General features: G+C 35.9%; 2 protein-coding genes across 16 annotated transcripts in view; both read left to right on the top strand.

Annotated features, from left to right (window-relative positions):
* Positions 1-10,342, top strand: part of LOC106673701 (teneurin-m) — a 574,800-nt gene extending 564,458 nt beyond the window's left edge. For 7 of the 8 annotated variants that reach the window (XM_024226696.1, XM_024226695.1, XM_024226692.1 and 4 more), the window contains 16 exons: positions 1,084-1,354; positions 1,418-1,598; positions 1,666-1,912; positions 1,979-2,315; positions 2,399-2,641; positions 2,704-2,872; positions 2,936-3,113; positions 3,171-3,453; positions 3,520-3,691; positions 4,948-5,205; positions 5,270-5,498; positions 5,558-5,877; positions 6,196-6,539; positions 6,613-6,773; positions 6,838-7,110; positions 8,472-10,342. In XM_024226696.1, coding sequence (XP_024082464.1) covers positions 1,084-1,354; positions 1,418-1,598; positions 1,666-1,912; positions 1,979-2,315; positions 2,399-2,641; positions 2,704-2,872; positions 2,936-3,113; positions 3,171-3,453; positions 3,520-3,691; positions 4,948-5,205; positions 5,270-5,498; positions 5,558-5,877; positions 6,196-6,539; positions 6,613-6,773; positions 6,838-7,110; positions 8,472-8,909 — 4,104 coding nt within the window. In that variant the 3' untranslated portion in view covers positions 8,910-10,342. The remainder of the gene's footprint in view (positions 1-1,083; positions 1,355-1,417; positions 1,599-1,665; positions 1,913-1,978; positions 2,316-2,398; positions 2,642-2,703; positions 2,873-2,935; positions 3,114-3,170; positions 3,454-3,519; positions 3,692-4,947; positions 5,206-5,269; positions 5,499-5,557; positions 5,878-6,195; positions 6,540-6,612; positions 6,774-6,837; positions 7,111-8,471) is intronic. The other variant, XM_024226698.1, reaches the window with a different exon arrangement.
* A 3,640-nt stretch (positions 10,343-13,982) lies between these two features.
* LOC106671524 (obscurin) overlaps positions 13,983-16,932 on the top strand; it is a 134,459-nt gene continuing 131,509 nt past the window's right edge. For 7 of the 8 annotated variants that reach the window (XM_014402441.2, XM_014402444.2, XM_014402450.2 and 4 more), the window contains exon 1: positions 13,983-14,086. The gene's annotated coding sequence lies outside the window, so the exon portion shown is untranslated. The remainder of the gene's footprint in view (positions 14,087-16,932) is intronic. The other variant, XM_024226690.1, reaches the window with a different exon arrangement.

Here is a 16,932-nt window from a genome sequence, read left to right as displayed (position 1 = left end):
TCAACATTACTTTCATCAACAAACTTGTCCGATCCAGCTTCCAAAGATCCATAGCAACCTCTCAATCCATCTAACCCAACTACCCATGTCCTTTCTAAACTTTCCCATCCCAAGAACCAAGAAGTGCCAAGACCTCTACTAAGCCCATGTTAGACATACTGAGTAGAACTTCCTTCAGTCCAATGTCCTCAGACAAAACTCATCAAAGCTCCATACTACACTAACCTCATTATCCACAACCTCAACATTACTTTCATCAACAAACTTCTCCGATCTAGCTCCCAAACATCCATAGCAACCTCTCAATCCATCCTAACCCAACTACCCATGTCCTTTCTAAACTTTCCCATGCCAAGACCTCTACTAAGCCCATATTAGACATATTGAGTAGAACTTCCTTCAATCCAATGTCCTCTGACAAAACTCATCAAAGCTCCTTACTATGCTAGCCTCACTATCCACAACTTCAACATCACTTTTGTTATTGAACTGTTTCGGTCCACCATATGCTCATCCATAGCAACCTCTCAAGGCATTCTAACCCTGCTACCATGCCCTCTCCACACTTTCCCATCTCCAGAACATGACACGCAGCCTTAAACGGTGGTGGCCTCTATTACTTTCTACCCTTTAACAGAAGACTTGGGACACTACAAAGACTTTTATGAATGAAATCTATTTTGACTTTCGAAACTCAGATAACACTATACACCACACTCTAGACAGGCAGAGTAGAACTGTCCTGAGTCCAAAATCCTCAGAAAAATTGTCAAAGCTCCTCACTGTGCTAACCTCACTATCTACAACCTCAACATTCCTATTGTTAATGAACTGTTCCAATCCTGCTTCCAATTTTCATACTGTCAATCCATTTTAACCCTACTGCTCAAGCCATGTCTACCCTTTCTCTCCCTTAAGCAAGCCTCGAGACCTTCTATTCCCATAATCCATCTTATTGTGTCTCACCGTTGACTCGTTCTTTTTATCCTGTGTCCGAGTGCAGTAGTGGCCGTTTTGTCAACATTGTGATTGGATTGCTGTACAGGCTACAAACTTTATATTAAAAAAAATGTTCTGTTTTAGGTTCATTTAAGATGGCCAACTGATTTAGCTATCAACCCTCTGGACAATTCCTTGCATATTGTTGATGATCATATGGTTTTAAAGTTAACTGGTGATGGAAGAGTTAAAGTCGTAGCTGGTAGACCTTTACACTGCCAAGCACGAGGTTTGGACTCTGAACTCGCTACTCAGGCTACACTTGTAATGCCACAAAGCATTGCATTTTCACCATCAGGTGATCTCTACATTGCAGAAAGTGATTCACAGAGGATCAATAGAGTTCGAGTAGTTGGTAAGTAGGAAAACCCCATTAGCTTTGAAAGTTTTTGAAATTTATGCTCATAATGTTATTCAGGAACTGATGGAAAGATAAGCCATTATGCTGGTGCTGAATCAAAGTGTAATTGCTTAGATAGAGGTTGTGACTGTTTTGAACAAGACCATTTCTTAGCGTCAACTTCTAAATTCAATACGATTTCATCAGTGGTCGTCTCGCCTGATGGAATTCTTCACATTGCTGACCAAGCAAATTACAGGTATTTATCACACACAAACGCACACAAAAATGAAAATAATATTAACTTATGTGATATCTGTTTTCAGGATAAGGTCGGTAATTGCAAGCATACCAGAAGCGAATCCATCTCGAGAGTACGAAGTTTACTCTCCAGAAACGCAAGAGCTTTACGTTTTCAACAGATTCGGACAGCACATTGCCACTAAAAATATACTCACTGGAGAAACCAGCTACATGTTTACATACAATGTTAACACAAGCAATGGAAAATTGAGCACGGTGACCGACACCGCTGGAAACAAAGTCTTTTTACTTCGCGATTATACTAGTCAAGTATGTAATTTTTAATAGATTAATTTTTTTTATTAGATAAATTATTCAATATTCGATGTTTCACAGGTCAATTCAATAGAAAACACTAAAGGTCAAAAATGCCGACTGAGGATGTCAAGAATGAGATTACTTAATGAACTAAGTACACCAGATAATTACAATGTTACACTTGATTATCACGGGCCAACTGGATTATTGCGAAGTAAACTGGATTCAGCTGGAAGATCCTATGTGTATTCGTACGACGAGTTTGGCCGACTCACCACGGCTGTCACGCCAACAGGGAAAGTTATCAAATTATCGTTTGATTTAAGCCAGAAGGGTGCTATGGTACAAGTTTCTCACGATAGTTATCAGCCTACAACTATGATTATCAAAGGTGCTTCTGTATCAACAAAACTAGGTAAAATTTATTCTATGCACTGCCAGGAAAGGACTTCATTGTTTTAAACAGATAATCAAATTTTTAATTTTTTGATTTTAAAGGAGAAGCAGAGAAAAAGACGTTTGTATCTAGTGATGGCAGCGTAACAACTGTATGGCCTTGGGGTCATATAATCAGCACAGACACAGTGGCTTATTCAGTGCTTGGGGAAATCGACCCTGTACTAGGAGAAAGCTATCCAGTCCCAGCCAAACAAAAAACAGAAATTGGAGGTGACCTTGCTAATAGATTTGAATGGCGATATTTCATGAGAAGAGCACCAGGAGCTAAAACTAGAACTTCAGGTGAGTTAGAAATACTATAGAGATTTAGATTATTTAATTTATTTTATTTGTTTATTATTAAGGCAAAGGAGTAATTCAAGTAGGCCGCAAGCTAAGAGTAAACGGTGAAAATTTACTAACTCTTGAATACGATCGTGGAACTGGCACAGTCGCTGTTTTCTTTGATGAAAGGGTTGAGTTAATTAACGTGACATATGATAAAACAGCAAGACCTGTTAAGTGGGGACCAAGGTTTGTGTTTATGTTTTTTTAATTTTCTGTCTTGAAATTAATTTATGCTTTCTTTCACTAAAGAAATGGAATATTTGCTGGGGTTGAACTTGAGTACGATAGATTTAGCAGGCTTAGTACTTGGAAATGGGGAGAACTAAGTGAAAGTTATGTGTTCGATCGTGCTGGACGTTTATCTGAAATACGGTATGCAGATGGCACATCGACACTCTACGCATTTAAGGACATGTTCAGCAGCTTGGTATGATATAATCACACCTTTACCAAGTAAATGTATTAACTAAAATTTATTTTTCAGCCACTTAAAGTTACAACACCAAGAGGAAGTGATTATTTATTACAATACGATGACGCAGGAGCTTTACAATCATTAACAACTCCTAGAGGGCACATACATACATTCTCTTTACAGACATCACTGGGTTTTTTCAAATACCAATATTATTCGCCGATGAGCAGACATCCGTTTGAATTAAGGTACAATGATGATGGGCAAATTTTAGCCAAATTATATCCACATCAGTCTGGTCGAGTGGCATATGTATATGACCAATCTGGAAAACTGGACACTGTGTTGGCAGGTATGTATTGTAATTAAATAGCAACTTTTTTAGAAAAATTGTCAATTTTTTTTAATATGTCCACAGGGTTATCGTCTATTCACTATACATATCAAGAGAGCACTAATCTTGTTAAAAATATTGACATTATAGAGCCCAGTTTTGAACTAAAACATGAATTTAGATACCACATAGGAATTCTCAAAGATGAAAAACTCAAGTTTGGAAGTAAATCAGGACTTCATAATACACACTACAGGTAAGTTCAAATATTCTGTTTTAAAATATTACCTAGGTGCCTGGTTGCGTTGTAATTATGTCAGGTTGCTCCTCCACCTGTTGGTTTATCCTTAATCTCTTTTGTGTGGTGATTAGTGACTGTTAATCGATAATTATTCAGAAATCGTGAGATGTGATCTGGTGTGATGTAGGTTTCAGAAAAACATATATGAAAAACACTATATGACAATTTGAGACCGCCCGACGTAGCACAACGTCTAAAACAATAATTTAACTATTTAAATTTTTATTTTTTTTTTCCTTTTTTTTAAGAGGGTATTTCAACTACGAGGTTATATGAACCCTCGGGGTGCCAATGCTTTTGAAAAAAAGCCCATTTGTAAGTATATTGGATTCGAATGCAGGGCCCCTGGATTCGAACCCGGTACCTTTACCTTACAGTGTTGAGCGCCGTGTCAACGCCTATATCGTTGCGGCCATCGACGCCCCAAAGGTTAAAAATTTCTTAAACGTTAATATAATTTCAATTAAAGAAAAAAGTTGATATTCTTTTTTTTTTTTACAACAAATTTCAAAAACCTCAGAAGAGAAACGTTTGGAAAAATGAAAAAAATTACATTTTTTCTCTAAATGATAATTTGAAAATGACTCTGATCCTATAAAAACATAAAACTTAATTGTTGACATAGTCTAAAAGTAGAGAGATATCTTTCCAACTTGCTAACACTGTTGGATTTGGACAAAAAAACAGAGGAGTTATGAATTTTTAAGTGGAACAACAATCAAACGGAGAAAAAAAATTTCCCCCCGGCCAATTCGCTATTTGAGACCGAGAAACTTAGATTAAAATATTTTGTTTTTAGTTAGAAACAAAGATATTCGTTTTCTGCAGCCCAAAATTTGTTTCTTAAAAATTTTTCAACCAGAATTTTTTTTTGTGTGTGTGGTGATTAGTGACCGTTAGTCGATGATTATTCAGAAATCGTGAAATGCGATCTGGTGTGATGTAGGTTTCAGAAAAACATTTTCTTTACGTTTCGATCTTTATTGAGATCATCTTCAGGGCCTGGGATTTACAAACATTGTTTACATTTTACAAATACATTTAGGATGTGGAAAAGTGAATTTATACAATGCAAAATATGTATATATATTTTTCTGAAACCTACATCACACCAGACCACATCTCATGATTTCTGAATAATTACTTAATCTCTTTCTTTGGTTAAACAGCTAATACAAGTTATATTACTAAAATGTCATTTTTTAACATAGATATCAGTACGATGGAAACGCCCGTATATCTGGTATTGATGTCGACATCGACGGTAAAGAATTGTCACAACTGAGAGTCAAATACTCTCAGAATCTTGGCGTACTTGAAGGCATCAGTGATTTAAGGATATATCGAAACAGCTTCAACAGATCCGTCATACAAGACGCCGGAAAGCAGTTCTTTACAATTACTGAATATGATTCTCATGCAAGAATAAAAACTGTTTTAGTAAATATCAAAAGTATAGATGTATTCAGGTAATTGACTTTTGTGTTATAGTCGATAAGTATCTGTATTACCCTTTTTTATTCTGATTTTTAGAATGGAATTAGATTATGACGTGAGAAGTAGAATTAGTTCTATTAAAATACAAACTCATAGAGCCACAACTACAGAACGTATTACATACAGCGCCGATGGGCATGTGATGGAGGTTATTGGTGAAAGTGAATGGAAATTTGTATATGATGAAAATGGTAATATCATTAGTATAATGGATAAAGGCAGGAAGCTTACGCTCGGATATGACAGTGGGGATCGCGTTGTCCAGGTATGTAACAAAATAGTCTTAACAATAGTGCCAAAAGTATTAATCTTAAATTCATCAAGGTCGGAGATGTTGAACTCAATGGATACGACGCCAGAGGATTTGTGGTTCGAAGGGGTGAAACCAAACTCCGTTACAATGAGCTTGGTCAATTGAGCAGTGCGACTGAAAATGAACATTTTACTGCATGGTATCGTTACGATGATAGAGGAAGGTTGATAGCTATTCATAATGCCCAAGGGAACACGTATCAACTTCTATACTCAGACCCGATGAGACCTGACCTCGTAACACATTTACACTTCCCACACAATGGGCAGACCTTTAAATATTTATATGATGACCGAGGAATCCTTGTCGCTATAGAAACAACCGAGCTAAGGTGGATATAATTTTTTGTTACTGTGATCTGGCCAACTAGATCTTTCTCTTCACTCTCTCCTGCTAACCTAAACCCCTCGCATTCGCATCTATTTTTTTTTTTTCTTTTAGGCACTTTTGTGTTTTAATCATGATGTACTTAATAATAAATACATAAATAAATTTTGTGCTTGCCGCAATAGAATGGAGGGTTATAGGGTAGTGAGAGTGTTTTGAGTGCAGAGCTAACCTGTATCGCTGTTGAATTGTTGACCAGAATACCTATTACATAATTAAGGATTTTATTTGCTGTATTTAATCATTTAATCTTATATTTTAGGATTTATGTTGCATCTGATCAAAATGGTTCTCCGCTTTCTTTCTTCGATGCCAACGGGAACATCATAAAGGAATTCAGACGGTCTCCATTCGGACATTTAATTTCAGACACCAACCCTGATTTCTTAGTGCTTGTTGGTTATCAAGGAGGCATCCCGGATCCTCACACAGGATTTTTGTACCTGCGTAAACGCTGGTATGATCCGATGTTCGGCCAGTGGATCACACCAGAATGGGAAAGACTGGCTAATCAGCTAACATCGCCTACCGATATATTTATATATAGATTCCAGAATAATGACCCAATAAATCCACTGAATCGACAGACTGTCAACTACATGACAGGTCCTTTTCACTTTTTATAACAGATAAATTAATATATGCATTTATTAATAAATTGTTAAAAATAATGTTTTAGACTTGGGAAGTTGGCTTAAACTTTATGGTTATGACATTGAAAACATTCTTGGTTCATCTTATGTGAAGCAGATGGTTTATCAACCGACTGCCAAGGTCACATCTCCTCAGTTAGCACCAGATTTCGGTGTTATGTCCGGACTTCAATGCATAATTGATAGGGTAAATCAATTTTGTAAATTCTTTATCATAAACATTTTAACTTTTATTCTTTTTCCCCCCCTAGGTTTCTGATAAATTCAAGTCACTTGGATTTGTACCTCAGCCTTTATTGAAAATGGAAGCGAGGACCAGAAACCTTCTACCTAGAGTTGCCTACCGAAGGTCGGTCTTTGGAGAAGGGGTGCTTTTGTCAAGAGTCAATGGGAGAGCCTTAGTTTCGGTTGTTGAAGGAGTCAACACAGTCGTCCAAGATGTCGTAACATCAGTTTTTAACCATTCACATTTTCTAGACCTTCATTTTACCCAGCATGATCAAGATATGTTTTATTTTGTCAAGGTTAGTATGCTAAAAAGTAAAAATATTGGTAGACTTTTATTTTTATATTTGGAAAATTGTATATAAAAGTTATACCAAGCACCATGTGTTAAATGGTTTCACTTCTTTGAATCATGGTTATCATATGGCCATCAGTATGGTCATCCCTGGGCGTCATCAGATAACCAGCCCTGGTGAGTATCGGCATTTACTGTTCTAAGGAGGACTTTGGATTGTACAGTCCTGGATGTTATAAAGCCTGGAGGTCTTTTCTATTCTGTAATGTTCAAGACCATTGGTCCATGTGGAAGTAGTGCTGCTAGGATAGAAGATAAATTGGAATTTACAGTCTTGGGATGTTAAAGACAGTGTGATCCTTCACAAAGGAGAAAGTATTTACTGTACTATTGAAGACTTTGGATTGTACGGACCTGGCTATTATAGAGCCTGGAGATCTTTGCCTCATACATGAAAGAACCACTAGTTAGACTATAGAACTTAATCAATAGCCTAAAACTGACTAGTGACATCTAAAAAAAGCAGAGGAACAAAATAGATCTTTCTAAGTCTCCTGACTAAACACTACCACTTGAAAAGGCATATCTAATGGATTAGTTCACTGGTAAAAGAAAAATTGAGCAGATTTCATTAAGTAGAGGAAGATACTCTATCTGAGGGTCTATCCTGGTTTAAATTTTTACTGGTAGGTTAGGAAAAACACCAAAGAATCACTTACCAGATCATGAAACTTGATCAACAACCAAAAGTTGACAACTTAGCACTAATAAAGTAGTGTGGCAATATGTTGAGAAGCTTAGTGACCACTTATTCTTTATGGAAGTATTCCAAAAGAAAAAGGACAAACTGACCTAAGAGTTCTAGTGATGCTTATCAATGCTTGTTTACAATGAGTTGCCCATTTTTGTTTGGTTTTCTTTTGTTTTACCATTTTGGTTTTGATTATTAATAACTGCTGTTAAATCTTCTGGAAAGACAAAATTTCCTATCTTAAATCTTTACTGACCAAGGTTTGAGATGGATGGACGTGTGCCTTAGGCTGTCAGCTAAGGATGATGAGTTGAGCTCTTAAGAGGACACTGTTAATTTTGGCTGTTGTTAGTAGCTTCTTTACAGTTGGGATCTCATCAATGAGTCTAATCTAAGCAGATTGAGCACCTGCATTAAGGGCCACTGCATGTTCATTGGCTGCTGCTAGGAAGCTAGAAGCACTGTTAAAGCAGTGACAATAGGAAACTTTAGTTGACAGAGAAATTCACCTGAGCATAAAGGAAGGATTATTGTTTGCAATGATATTCTTTATTATTTCTTGTTTGGAATGATATGTCTATCCATGTGTGTTTAACTGTTTGTTATAATTTTAGGATAATGCACTAAAACTGAAAGACGATTTGGAAGAATTGAGAAGACTCGGTGGGATGTTTAATGTTTCAACGCATGAAACAGTAGATGGAAAAGAGCTAAGATTGCACAGTTCAGATGCAGTCGTATCGATTCGTTATGGAGCTGATCCACAGCAGGAGCGCCACCGCTTATTGAAACACGCTCATAAAAGGGCGGTCGAACGAGCTTGGGAGATCGAAAAGACGTTAGTCTCTTCCGGACTTTCAGGACGGGGAGAGTGGACGGAGGAAGAGAGAGAAGAGCTGCTCCTAAGAGGGAGGGTAGAAGGGTATGACGGTGTCGATATCCACAGCGTTCAGAGGTATCCTCAGCTTGCAGATGATCCAGGAAACGTTACGTTTCGAAATGACGAAAAACATAAAAGAAAACGACGTACCCACCATCACGACTCGACTTGAATTCATAACATAGGACTGTAAATACTGTGATAAAACAACCTTGTGTTCTATTCAACTATCATTGCAATCAATTTGCTTATTTTTATAAATTGTTTTCTTGTATATATTATAAATATATTATAAAAAAATCTTTACCTATAATTATCGCTAAACTTCCAGAAATAGTTATGTACACAAGTTTAAATGGATGAATGATTCAAAGAGAATGTGAAGCTATTCGTCACAGCTCGGACAAATGTCGAGTGTATTGTAGTGTCAAGGCCAATGTCTTTTTTGCTATTCTACTCATGACCTTTGTTTAAACGCTACTATGGAGTGTTCGTTGTATTTATGACTGAGGTAGACATGTTTTGCATATGTAGCACCAACTCAGCATATGAATTTTTAATTTGTGATGATTTTTTTGCTAATAAATAGAAAACAAAAATTTTTACATCTAAGTAATGAACTCATAAGAACATTATACTTTTGTACTATATTTTTTAATAAACTACAAGGTGTTGTTTTATTAGATTTTATGTTATAAAATTAATAAAAATTTAATGTACAGTGCTGTGAGTGTAGGCTTAAAAGTGAACATTCGGGTGTAAATATTTTTTTTTTGGAAGTGAAATTAGTGAGAAATTAAAAAAAAAGGATTCTTTTTTTCTTGCCTATGAAGTTAAATGCACTGTACTTACAAGCATGGAATTAAAGCAAGAAGAATGAAGGCAAGATTTTTTTTATGACGGTTTAAGCGGTTTATTATCTTAAGTGTAAAAAAAACCCTGAAGTTACATCTTGAACTTCGAAAAATTTATAATATAATATTTGTATTTATTGTACCATGATATGTGTAATATTGATAGTAAATTGTTAGCTTTCTAGAAGCTGTTAAGATTATAAATGATCCTGATTGTATTAAAGCTTTGCCATGTAATCTTGTGTAACTTCATTAATTGAATGTTTTTTAGTTACCATGTCCCTTTAGTATACTATGAAGTGTTTACACAAGAATTATGTTGTTCCATAGGTGCAGGATGATGACAATCTAGTTTTTAATTGCTTCCTCGTTTTATACTCAATTTTTCCAGAGTTAGCGGCCTATGTGGATTCAACGTTTTTAATTTTACTTTCTATTTTTTTTTTTTTAATTTTTAATTTTCCTAGCAATATAATGCATACATTTATAAAAGCTATTACAGGGTAGTTTTATCATTTTTTACAGCACCTTGTGCTCAAGAGATTTTCTTTTTGTTTTACTGTTAATTTTTTTCTAAATGTCTAGTCGCTTATGATGTGACTGTCAGATTAGTGTAACGTCAAAAACAATTATGCATCTAGGAACACAATGTGTTTTAATTTCCCATAGTTATTTATTTGTTATTTTTAAAGATATATCTAGGAGGAAGAAATCAAGAAGTAATTTATTTTTACAGTTAGTATATTTATATTTATCTTGTAAATAATATTATAATCATTATCTATTTAATATAAAAAGAAAAATAATCCCAAAAAAATTAATATATTGGATATTGTTACAGTTTTAATTTTGGTGTAGAACTGTTGGATGACCATGTTTTTTTTAAATAAAAGGTATAAAATAAGTTTTTGTTCTGAAAAAAAATCTTTTTCCATTGTCAAAATAGTTTGTCACCAGAATCAATCCAAAAACTATTTCTCCAGTTTGCAATTTCAACAAGCTTTAATCATCAATTGAATACTGTTTAGCAGTGTATAGTTATTTCACTGTTGATGTACTCTTGAAAAGCAATATTATTATTAACTTAAGTACAGAATGTATTTTTTTGTGCAATACTTAGAATATCCCGCCTAATGTGAAATAGAAATGGTTTTATATCAACTGATCATGGTATTGTTCATCAATGATAGGTTCCCCAAACTAGGAGTGGTAAAGTATGTTTTCGAAAAAGAAAAAGAAAGAAAAATCCTGAGATCGACTTATTTTAAACTGTAGAATGTTTATGTTTATGTAAATATTAAATCGCTGTTAGTCATAAAAGTTATTTCTCAGAATGTATGTTTAAAATGATGAAAACCATTAAAAGTGGAATAAGAATAATACAGTGCAGAATGATGTTTTGATTTTACTGGGATGTATAATTTAAAAAAAACCTTTTGTACTTACAAGTTTACTCTACAGAACAGTTCAAACAATAAACAATTATTTAATATAACAATTGTATTTCTTTCCTGAATCTGCAGCGTACAGAAACATCTAACTAAGCATTTCAGGAATTCATGCTGATCCGGCACTGGGTCACTTATTGGGTCCGTCTTCACTTGCAGGTGACGCATTTGTGAAGACAAACTCAATAAGTTCAGCATGAGTTCACCAACCCTCAGACCATCACCTAGCGGTATTCAGGTTTTTTTGCAATTTATCAATCAATTCATCCCAAATATCCACTTGTGTACATATCGTTGACACCATGTTAAAGTGACGAATGTGAAAAATCGCTTTTTTTTTTTTCGTTCGTTTACCGTTGCATTCTATGAGGCCCACCTTGTGGTAAAATATTGAATCTATACGGTGACCGGTAGACCGAAATCTGTAATGTCATTTTTACGAATCTCTAGCTTCATTAGATTATGGGTAAATCGGTTTTTTGGCTCTCCTGAAAAGTGGAGAAATCCATATTCGTCACTTTAACATGGTGTCAACGATTATATGTGCAGAACCACTGTGATGTCTTGTGGCAAGTGTGGAGAATCACCTACATCCGTGTTTTGGTAAACCGGGGTCAAACCTTGTTCTTAACCATACCAATGTTGAAGTTAGGCTCGAGGTACTATTGACAGCAAGGTCATTTCAGCCCCCAACGTTTAACCTAAACACATTCACCCTATCACTCATTCTTAAATATGTTACCTCTTATTTACAAAACTTTCACCCTGGTGGTGGAGTACTGGATATTGCTCCATAACCTTTATCATGCATATACAACTATAATACATATTAATATATACAATATACAATACCTAGTCTGATAGACGGTTATGAGTACTTCCACCATGGACACTCTTGTCTTACAAACACATTTGCACATGAAAATACATTATTCTGTTCCTAACATTACCGTTAACCCTAACCCTACCTAACACTTCCTTAAACATAACACTAACCCTGCCCAACCCAGCCTAACCTTAACCTAAACCAACCTAAATTCTTACTTATCCAGACTCAACCCATGCATACTCCGTGATAACAGGAAATCGATGAAGCAAAAACGGTCAGCCCAAAAAATGTGTCCAGCCCAAAAACTTAGCAATGTTAGATAAGTAAATCTTAAAACAGCATGTACATGTAAACTAGGTCATTCCTAACCTTAACTAATCCTTCCTTACAAATAACCCTAACCCAACCCAACTTAACCTTATATAACTTTTCATGACCCAACTTTTACACCACTCCTTGGGAACGTAAAATTGATGACACGCAAATGGTCACACAAAAGAATTGGGCATCCAGCCCAAAAACATAGGTATGTTCAATCAAAACATACTAAAGCACTATGTATGTACATGAGCTATCTAGCCCATCCTTAAGCCAACCCCACCTAACACTACCTAACTATGGTTAGGTTTAAGGGGGTTTATCTAACCCTATCCTTAACTTTTCCTGACCCAACTCTTGCTCCACTTCCCACAATGATTCAATGGTAACGCTAACTACATGAAGGGCAAATGGTGATGTAAAAAAGAGCAATGTTAAATCAAGAAATACCAAAATAGTATGTTGGTGTTGCGCAAGTGCACTCCCTTGAGTAGAAAACTGATGAATCAGCAATAAGGAAAAAAAGCATAATCTTCCTTAAAAATAATCCTAACCTTAAATAAATTATCCTACTCAACCCTTGCATAATGATGCAATGGTAACAAACACAACATCGATGAATCGCAAGTTGCCATGAAAAAATTTGTACATCTAGTCCAAATTGTAAATCCACAAAACCAGCAATGTTAAGTCAAGAAATATTAAAACAGTATGTATCACCTAACTCACTTAACTCAATCCAACCTAAACTAATCAAATCTGACATTACCTATCCCTCACCTTAACAAAATGCATACGCACTCCCTGGTAATTTAACTAATTGAATTTTTTTTTTTTTTTTTGCGTTATGAACTATGCATATTAGCCATGTGACAATTCATATATGTGTGTTCAAATTTGGGGGGGGGGTTATTGTGAAAAAAGGGCCAGAGGCGACGGTGGGAATCGAACCCACGACCGCGGCGTGAGAGTCTCTCATGCTAACCACTCGGCTACCGCGGTCCCCCAACTAACTAATTGAAAATGATCAGCCACAAAAATGTATGTAGCCCAAAAACAGCAATGTTAGATCAAGAAATACTAAAATAGTATGTAAATGTAACCTAACTCACCAAACAATACCCAAACTCTAACCCATCCCAACCTAACCTAACCTTACCCAATTATCTTGACTCACCCCTTACACCATTTTTAGCAATGATGCAATGGTAACTCAAAATGGATGAAAGGCAAATAGTTGTGCAAAAAATTGTACATCCAGCCCACAAAGAGCAAAACGAAAAGAGTACGTACTTGTACCTAATACATCCCAAACACTAACCCTACTCAATCAAACCTAACCTAATCAACATGACCCTGCCAAGCGCTCACTTTACCTAATTTAACCTAATCCGTGAACATTCAATTCAGCCAAAAAATCAAAACATCTTTTTATTTTAAATTGATATTAGCACGACTGTCTGGGTATATTAGAAAGCTTGGAGATATACAAATACTACATGAGAAAAAAAGAAGACTATTGGGTCCTGACAATTTATCTTTGTATTTTCACAGGTGTCTGCGTTCTTGTTTTTTTAACCCATGGGAATATTTATTTCCTAAAACTACACTAAAACTACTGTTTGTTCTCTTCTCGTACATCGAAAAACTGTCAGAGGGGTTTGAAGTGTGACCGTAACGGATTGCTGAATGAAAGGGTTTATTTAAAAAACCTGGTCAATAGTTAAATAGCACGTTTTCAGAAAGTATAAGTTTAGACGTTTGGGACGAAACGCTTGGCAGTGTTCCTCTAGGTACACTGGCGCTCTAGGTGGGATAATCTCGTGTTTTTATATCGAAGCCAGTTCGACCCGAGAACCCAAGTGATTTCAATCCTTTTAGTGGGAGTTTCAATAATTTGGTGAGTTAACATACATGAATGAGAATCTTTACGGTACATCAACTACCCGAGATTTTTAGATATTTTTTATTCCTTAACATTAGTTGTTTTATGTATATTTTTGTAAAATTTTCTTGTTTGTTTACATGAATGTTTGCAGTTTTTAGTTTGTTTTGTAAATTATATTAGTTTTTCGCATCCGTATGGATAAATTTTAGGAATTTTTCTATGATTCTTTTACTAGGGGGAAACGTTATTCCTGATTGATTTCTAATATTTTTTTTGTATTGTTTGGTGTTTGTTGTTTAAGAATTTCATCGTTTCTGGCTGTATTTGGCAAGAAGCAACAGAAAAATTTCCAGTTTTTTTTTTACGAACTAAATTTGGCGAGCTATTGGTTCCGGATATCTGACTTGTTAATAGCAGCGCCCGCTAAGGAATTCGATACCTATTTATATGCCATGGATCGACATTTATGTTTTCACCTCTGTTAGTACCGTTTTTTATGTTATAAATACCATATTGTCTCAAATTGTACCGAATCCGTTGAGAGAAAAGTCGTAAGACTCGCTTACATAGTTTACGGCCTCCCCCACATCCGTTAATCCACTACAAAGAAAGCTTTCTCCATTCATTGATGCGGAGCATTCAAGAATATTTCATGTTAAATCTAATATAAAATATATAATAATATAATAATGTTTAATTATTTATTTATTATTAGTAAATAATATGCAGGTATTTCCGGTTCAGGTCTGATTTTTTTCAACATTAATCCTTGTGTAAAGGTAAAAACCGAGTTTTCACATAAATCCAGTCGGAATTATCTATTACGGGAACACTCCGGCTCAATTTAAAATATACAATTTGGACATTTAACAAAATTGTCGATATTTTTGGCCTGAAGCACAACCGACTGTAAAGTAGCACGGATGTTTCATCATTACTGTTTTTTTACCTTATCCTATTGGGAAATCGGTTTTAAATAAATATGCCTACAAACAAAAATTTTATAATAAACTGCACATAAATATTTGGATCAAGAGTTACAGGAAAGGAAACAGTAATCCGACACTGCTGACACTATGTCTACTGATAACTAATCTAAAACCCCTTCCCTTCCTACAAGTTTATTATTGTAATTTTAATCACTCTCTGCTGTAAGCCCCGTCTGAACAGTTGTAGCTCTTACAATAAAATTCTTTTTAAAAAGTAATTTTTATTTGGAGTCCATTTAATTAAGGACGGAAAAAGTAACGACAGTTCCAACTAGGTCTGAATGGCCCTAGGCCAAACGTCTTGTAATCAATATGTTTATTGGCCAAAACCCTATAGGATTATCTATCAAGGTGCTTGTAACCAAATAAATTAATCTTAGGCGTAATATATTTTATAATATGGCGCAACTTAAGGAAGAGAAAATTGTCGAATAAACGCGGAAACCTTTGGTGACCCAATTTCAACCCCGCGCTGAAGTTGGGCGAATTTTCAGCTGGCCTTTTTATTTTATAATCCACGGCCTATTTACGTTACAGATTTTATTAACAAAAACAGTAATTAACTTTGGTATTTTCCCCCAAATTCGTACGAATGTTATTGTCTATTCGCGACAGAGGCTTCAATCGATTCTTGGTATTCGCCGTTATCAGTGTTGTGGTATTAATTTCTACTTAAATATTTCGCTAAAAACTGCACTTTCACTAAAAAATTGGACGACCAAGAAAACTCCCTCCGCACTATAAGAAAGTCTACAAAATCGAACACAAAAAATTAGACGACTGATACGCTTAAAGTGATAGCCCAGATCATATTGACAGCGCTCTAGGTATCCATTCCAAAAGAGACGTTTTAACCAACTAGCTAAAAACCTATTGTACAAAAATACTATAACAACCCATATTCAAGATACACACAGTCGTATCAACATTCCGCATGATCCACAAGTCTACAAAACCAACTGACAATTTTATTAGACTGATACTGATAACCTTAAAGAGATAGGCCAGATCATTTTGACAGTTCTCAAGATATTCGTCACACATTAAACGTTTTAACCAACTGACTAAAGGATACTATAACAACTATGTATTCTTAAATAGAAGAAGACCTTCCATCCTCTTCCGCCTTACTTGTGTAAAAATTGAAAATCACAACTGCTCACCACACAACATGTTTCACACCGACAAACATGACTTATTACTGGACTGGAAGAACTTGACATCCCTTTGCACTAACAAAATCCTTTACGCCAGTAGAAGTAAAAATGTCCATCCTCAACCGCGGAAAAAAAGTCAGGGCTGTCATTTAACTTCAAAAATAATTCTTCATCAGCTTCCACCCACTTCCCTACTCTATGGTCCTGTTTAATCCGTTTAGTGGAAGTTTTGGTGGCCCTGACAAGAGCTGGTGTTGTTGGATAGGGTAGAGCCGATGGATGCGGCCGGGACCGTGTGTTTGCCGTTGGTAGAGGTCGGTGATCGAGAGAGCAGTTGGCTGAGGTCGGGGGCCGTGTATACAGTGAGTTGATTGACTCTGAAGCAGTTGTTGGACTCTGGTGCAGCAGTAGCCGAGTGCAGCAGTTGGCCAATAGCCAAGTCGGCTGTGTAGAGAAGGCGAGGTCGAGGCTAATACTGCGAGTGCCCTTGCTGTAGTTGTCGGTACTCCATTAATAATTGTTGAGATCTCGTCGGGGAAACTTCTCTCGTTCTCCAGGTGTGTAGCGGGATCTCGTATAGTTGACGAGTCTTGGCGCAAAAGAAAGTTGTAACAGTCAGATACGCAGAAGTAGAACAAGCCTCTGGGGGGAGGGGTTCACTAATTTGGCGCTTGATAGCTTGCCAGTGTTTTGATATATGCCGAAATGGATG

Source organism: Cimex lectularius, unplaced genomic scaffold (genome assembly GCF_000648675.2).
Source record: "Cimex lectularius strain Harlan isolate CLEC.00 unplaced genomic scaffold, Clec_2.1 scaffold4, whole genome shotgun sequence".
NCBI lineage: Eukaryota > Metazoa > Arthropoda > Insecta > Hemiptera > Cimicidae > Cimex > Cimex lectularius.
Note: the sequence above shows the minus strand (reverse complement) of the source record. Positions and strands in the feature narration are given on the sequence as shown.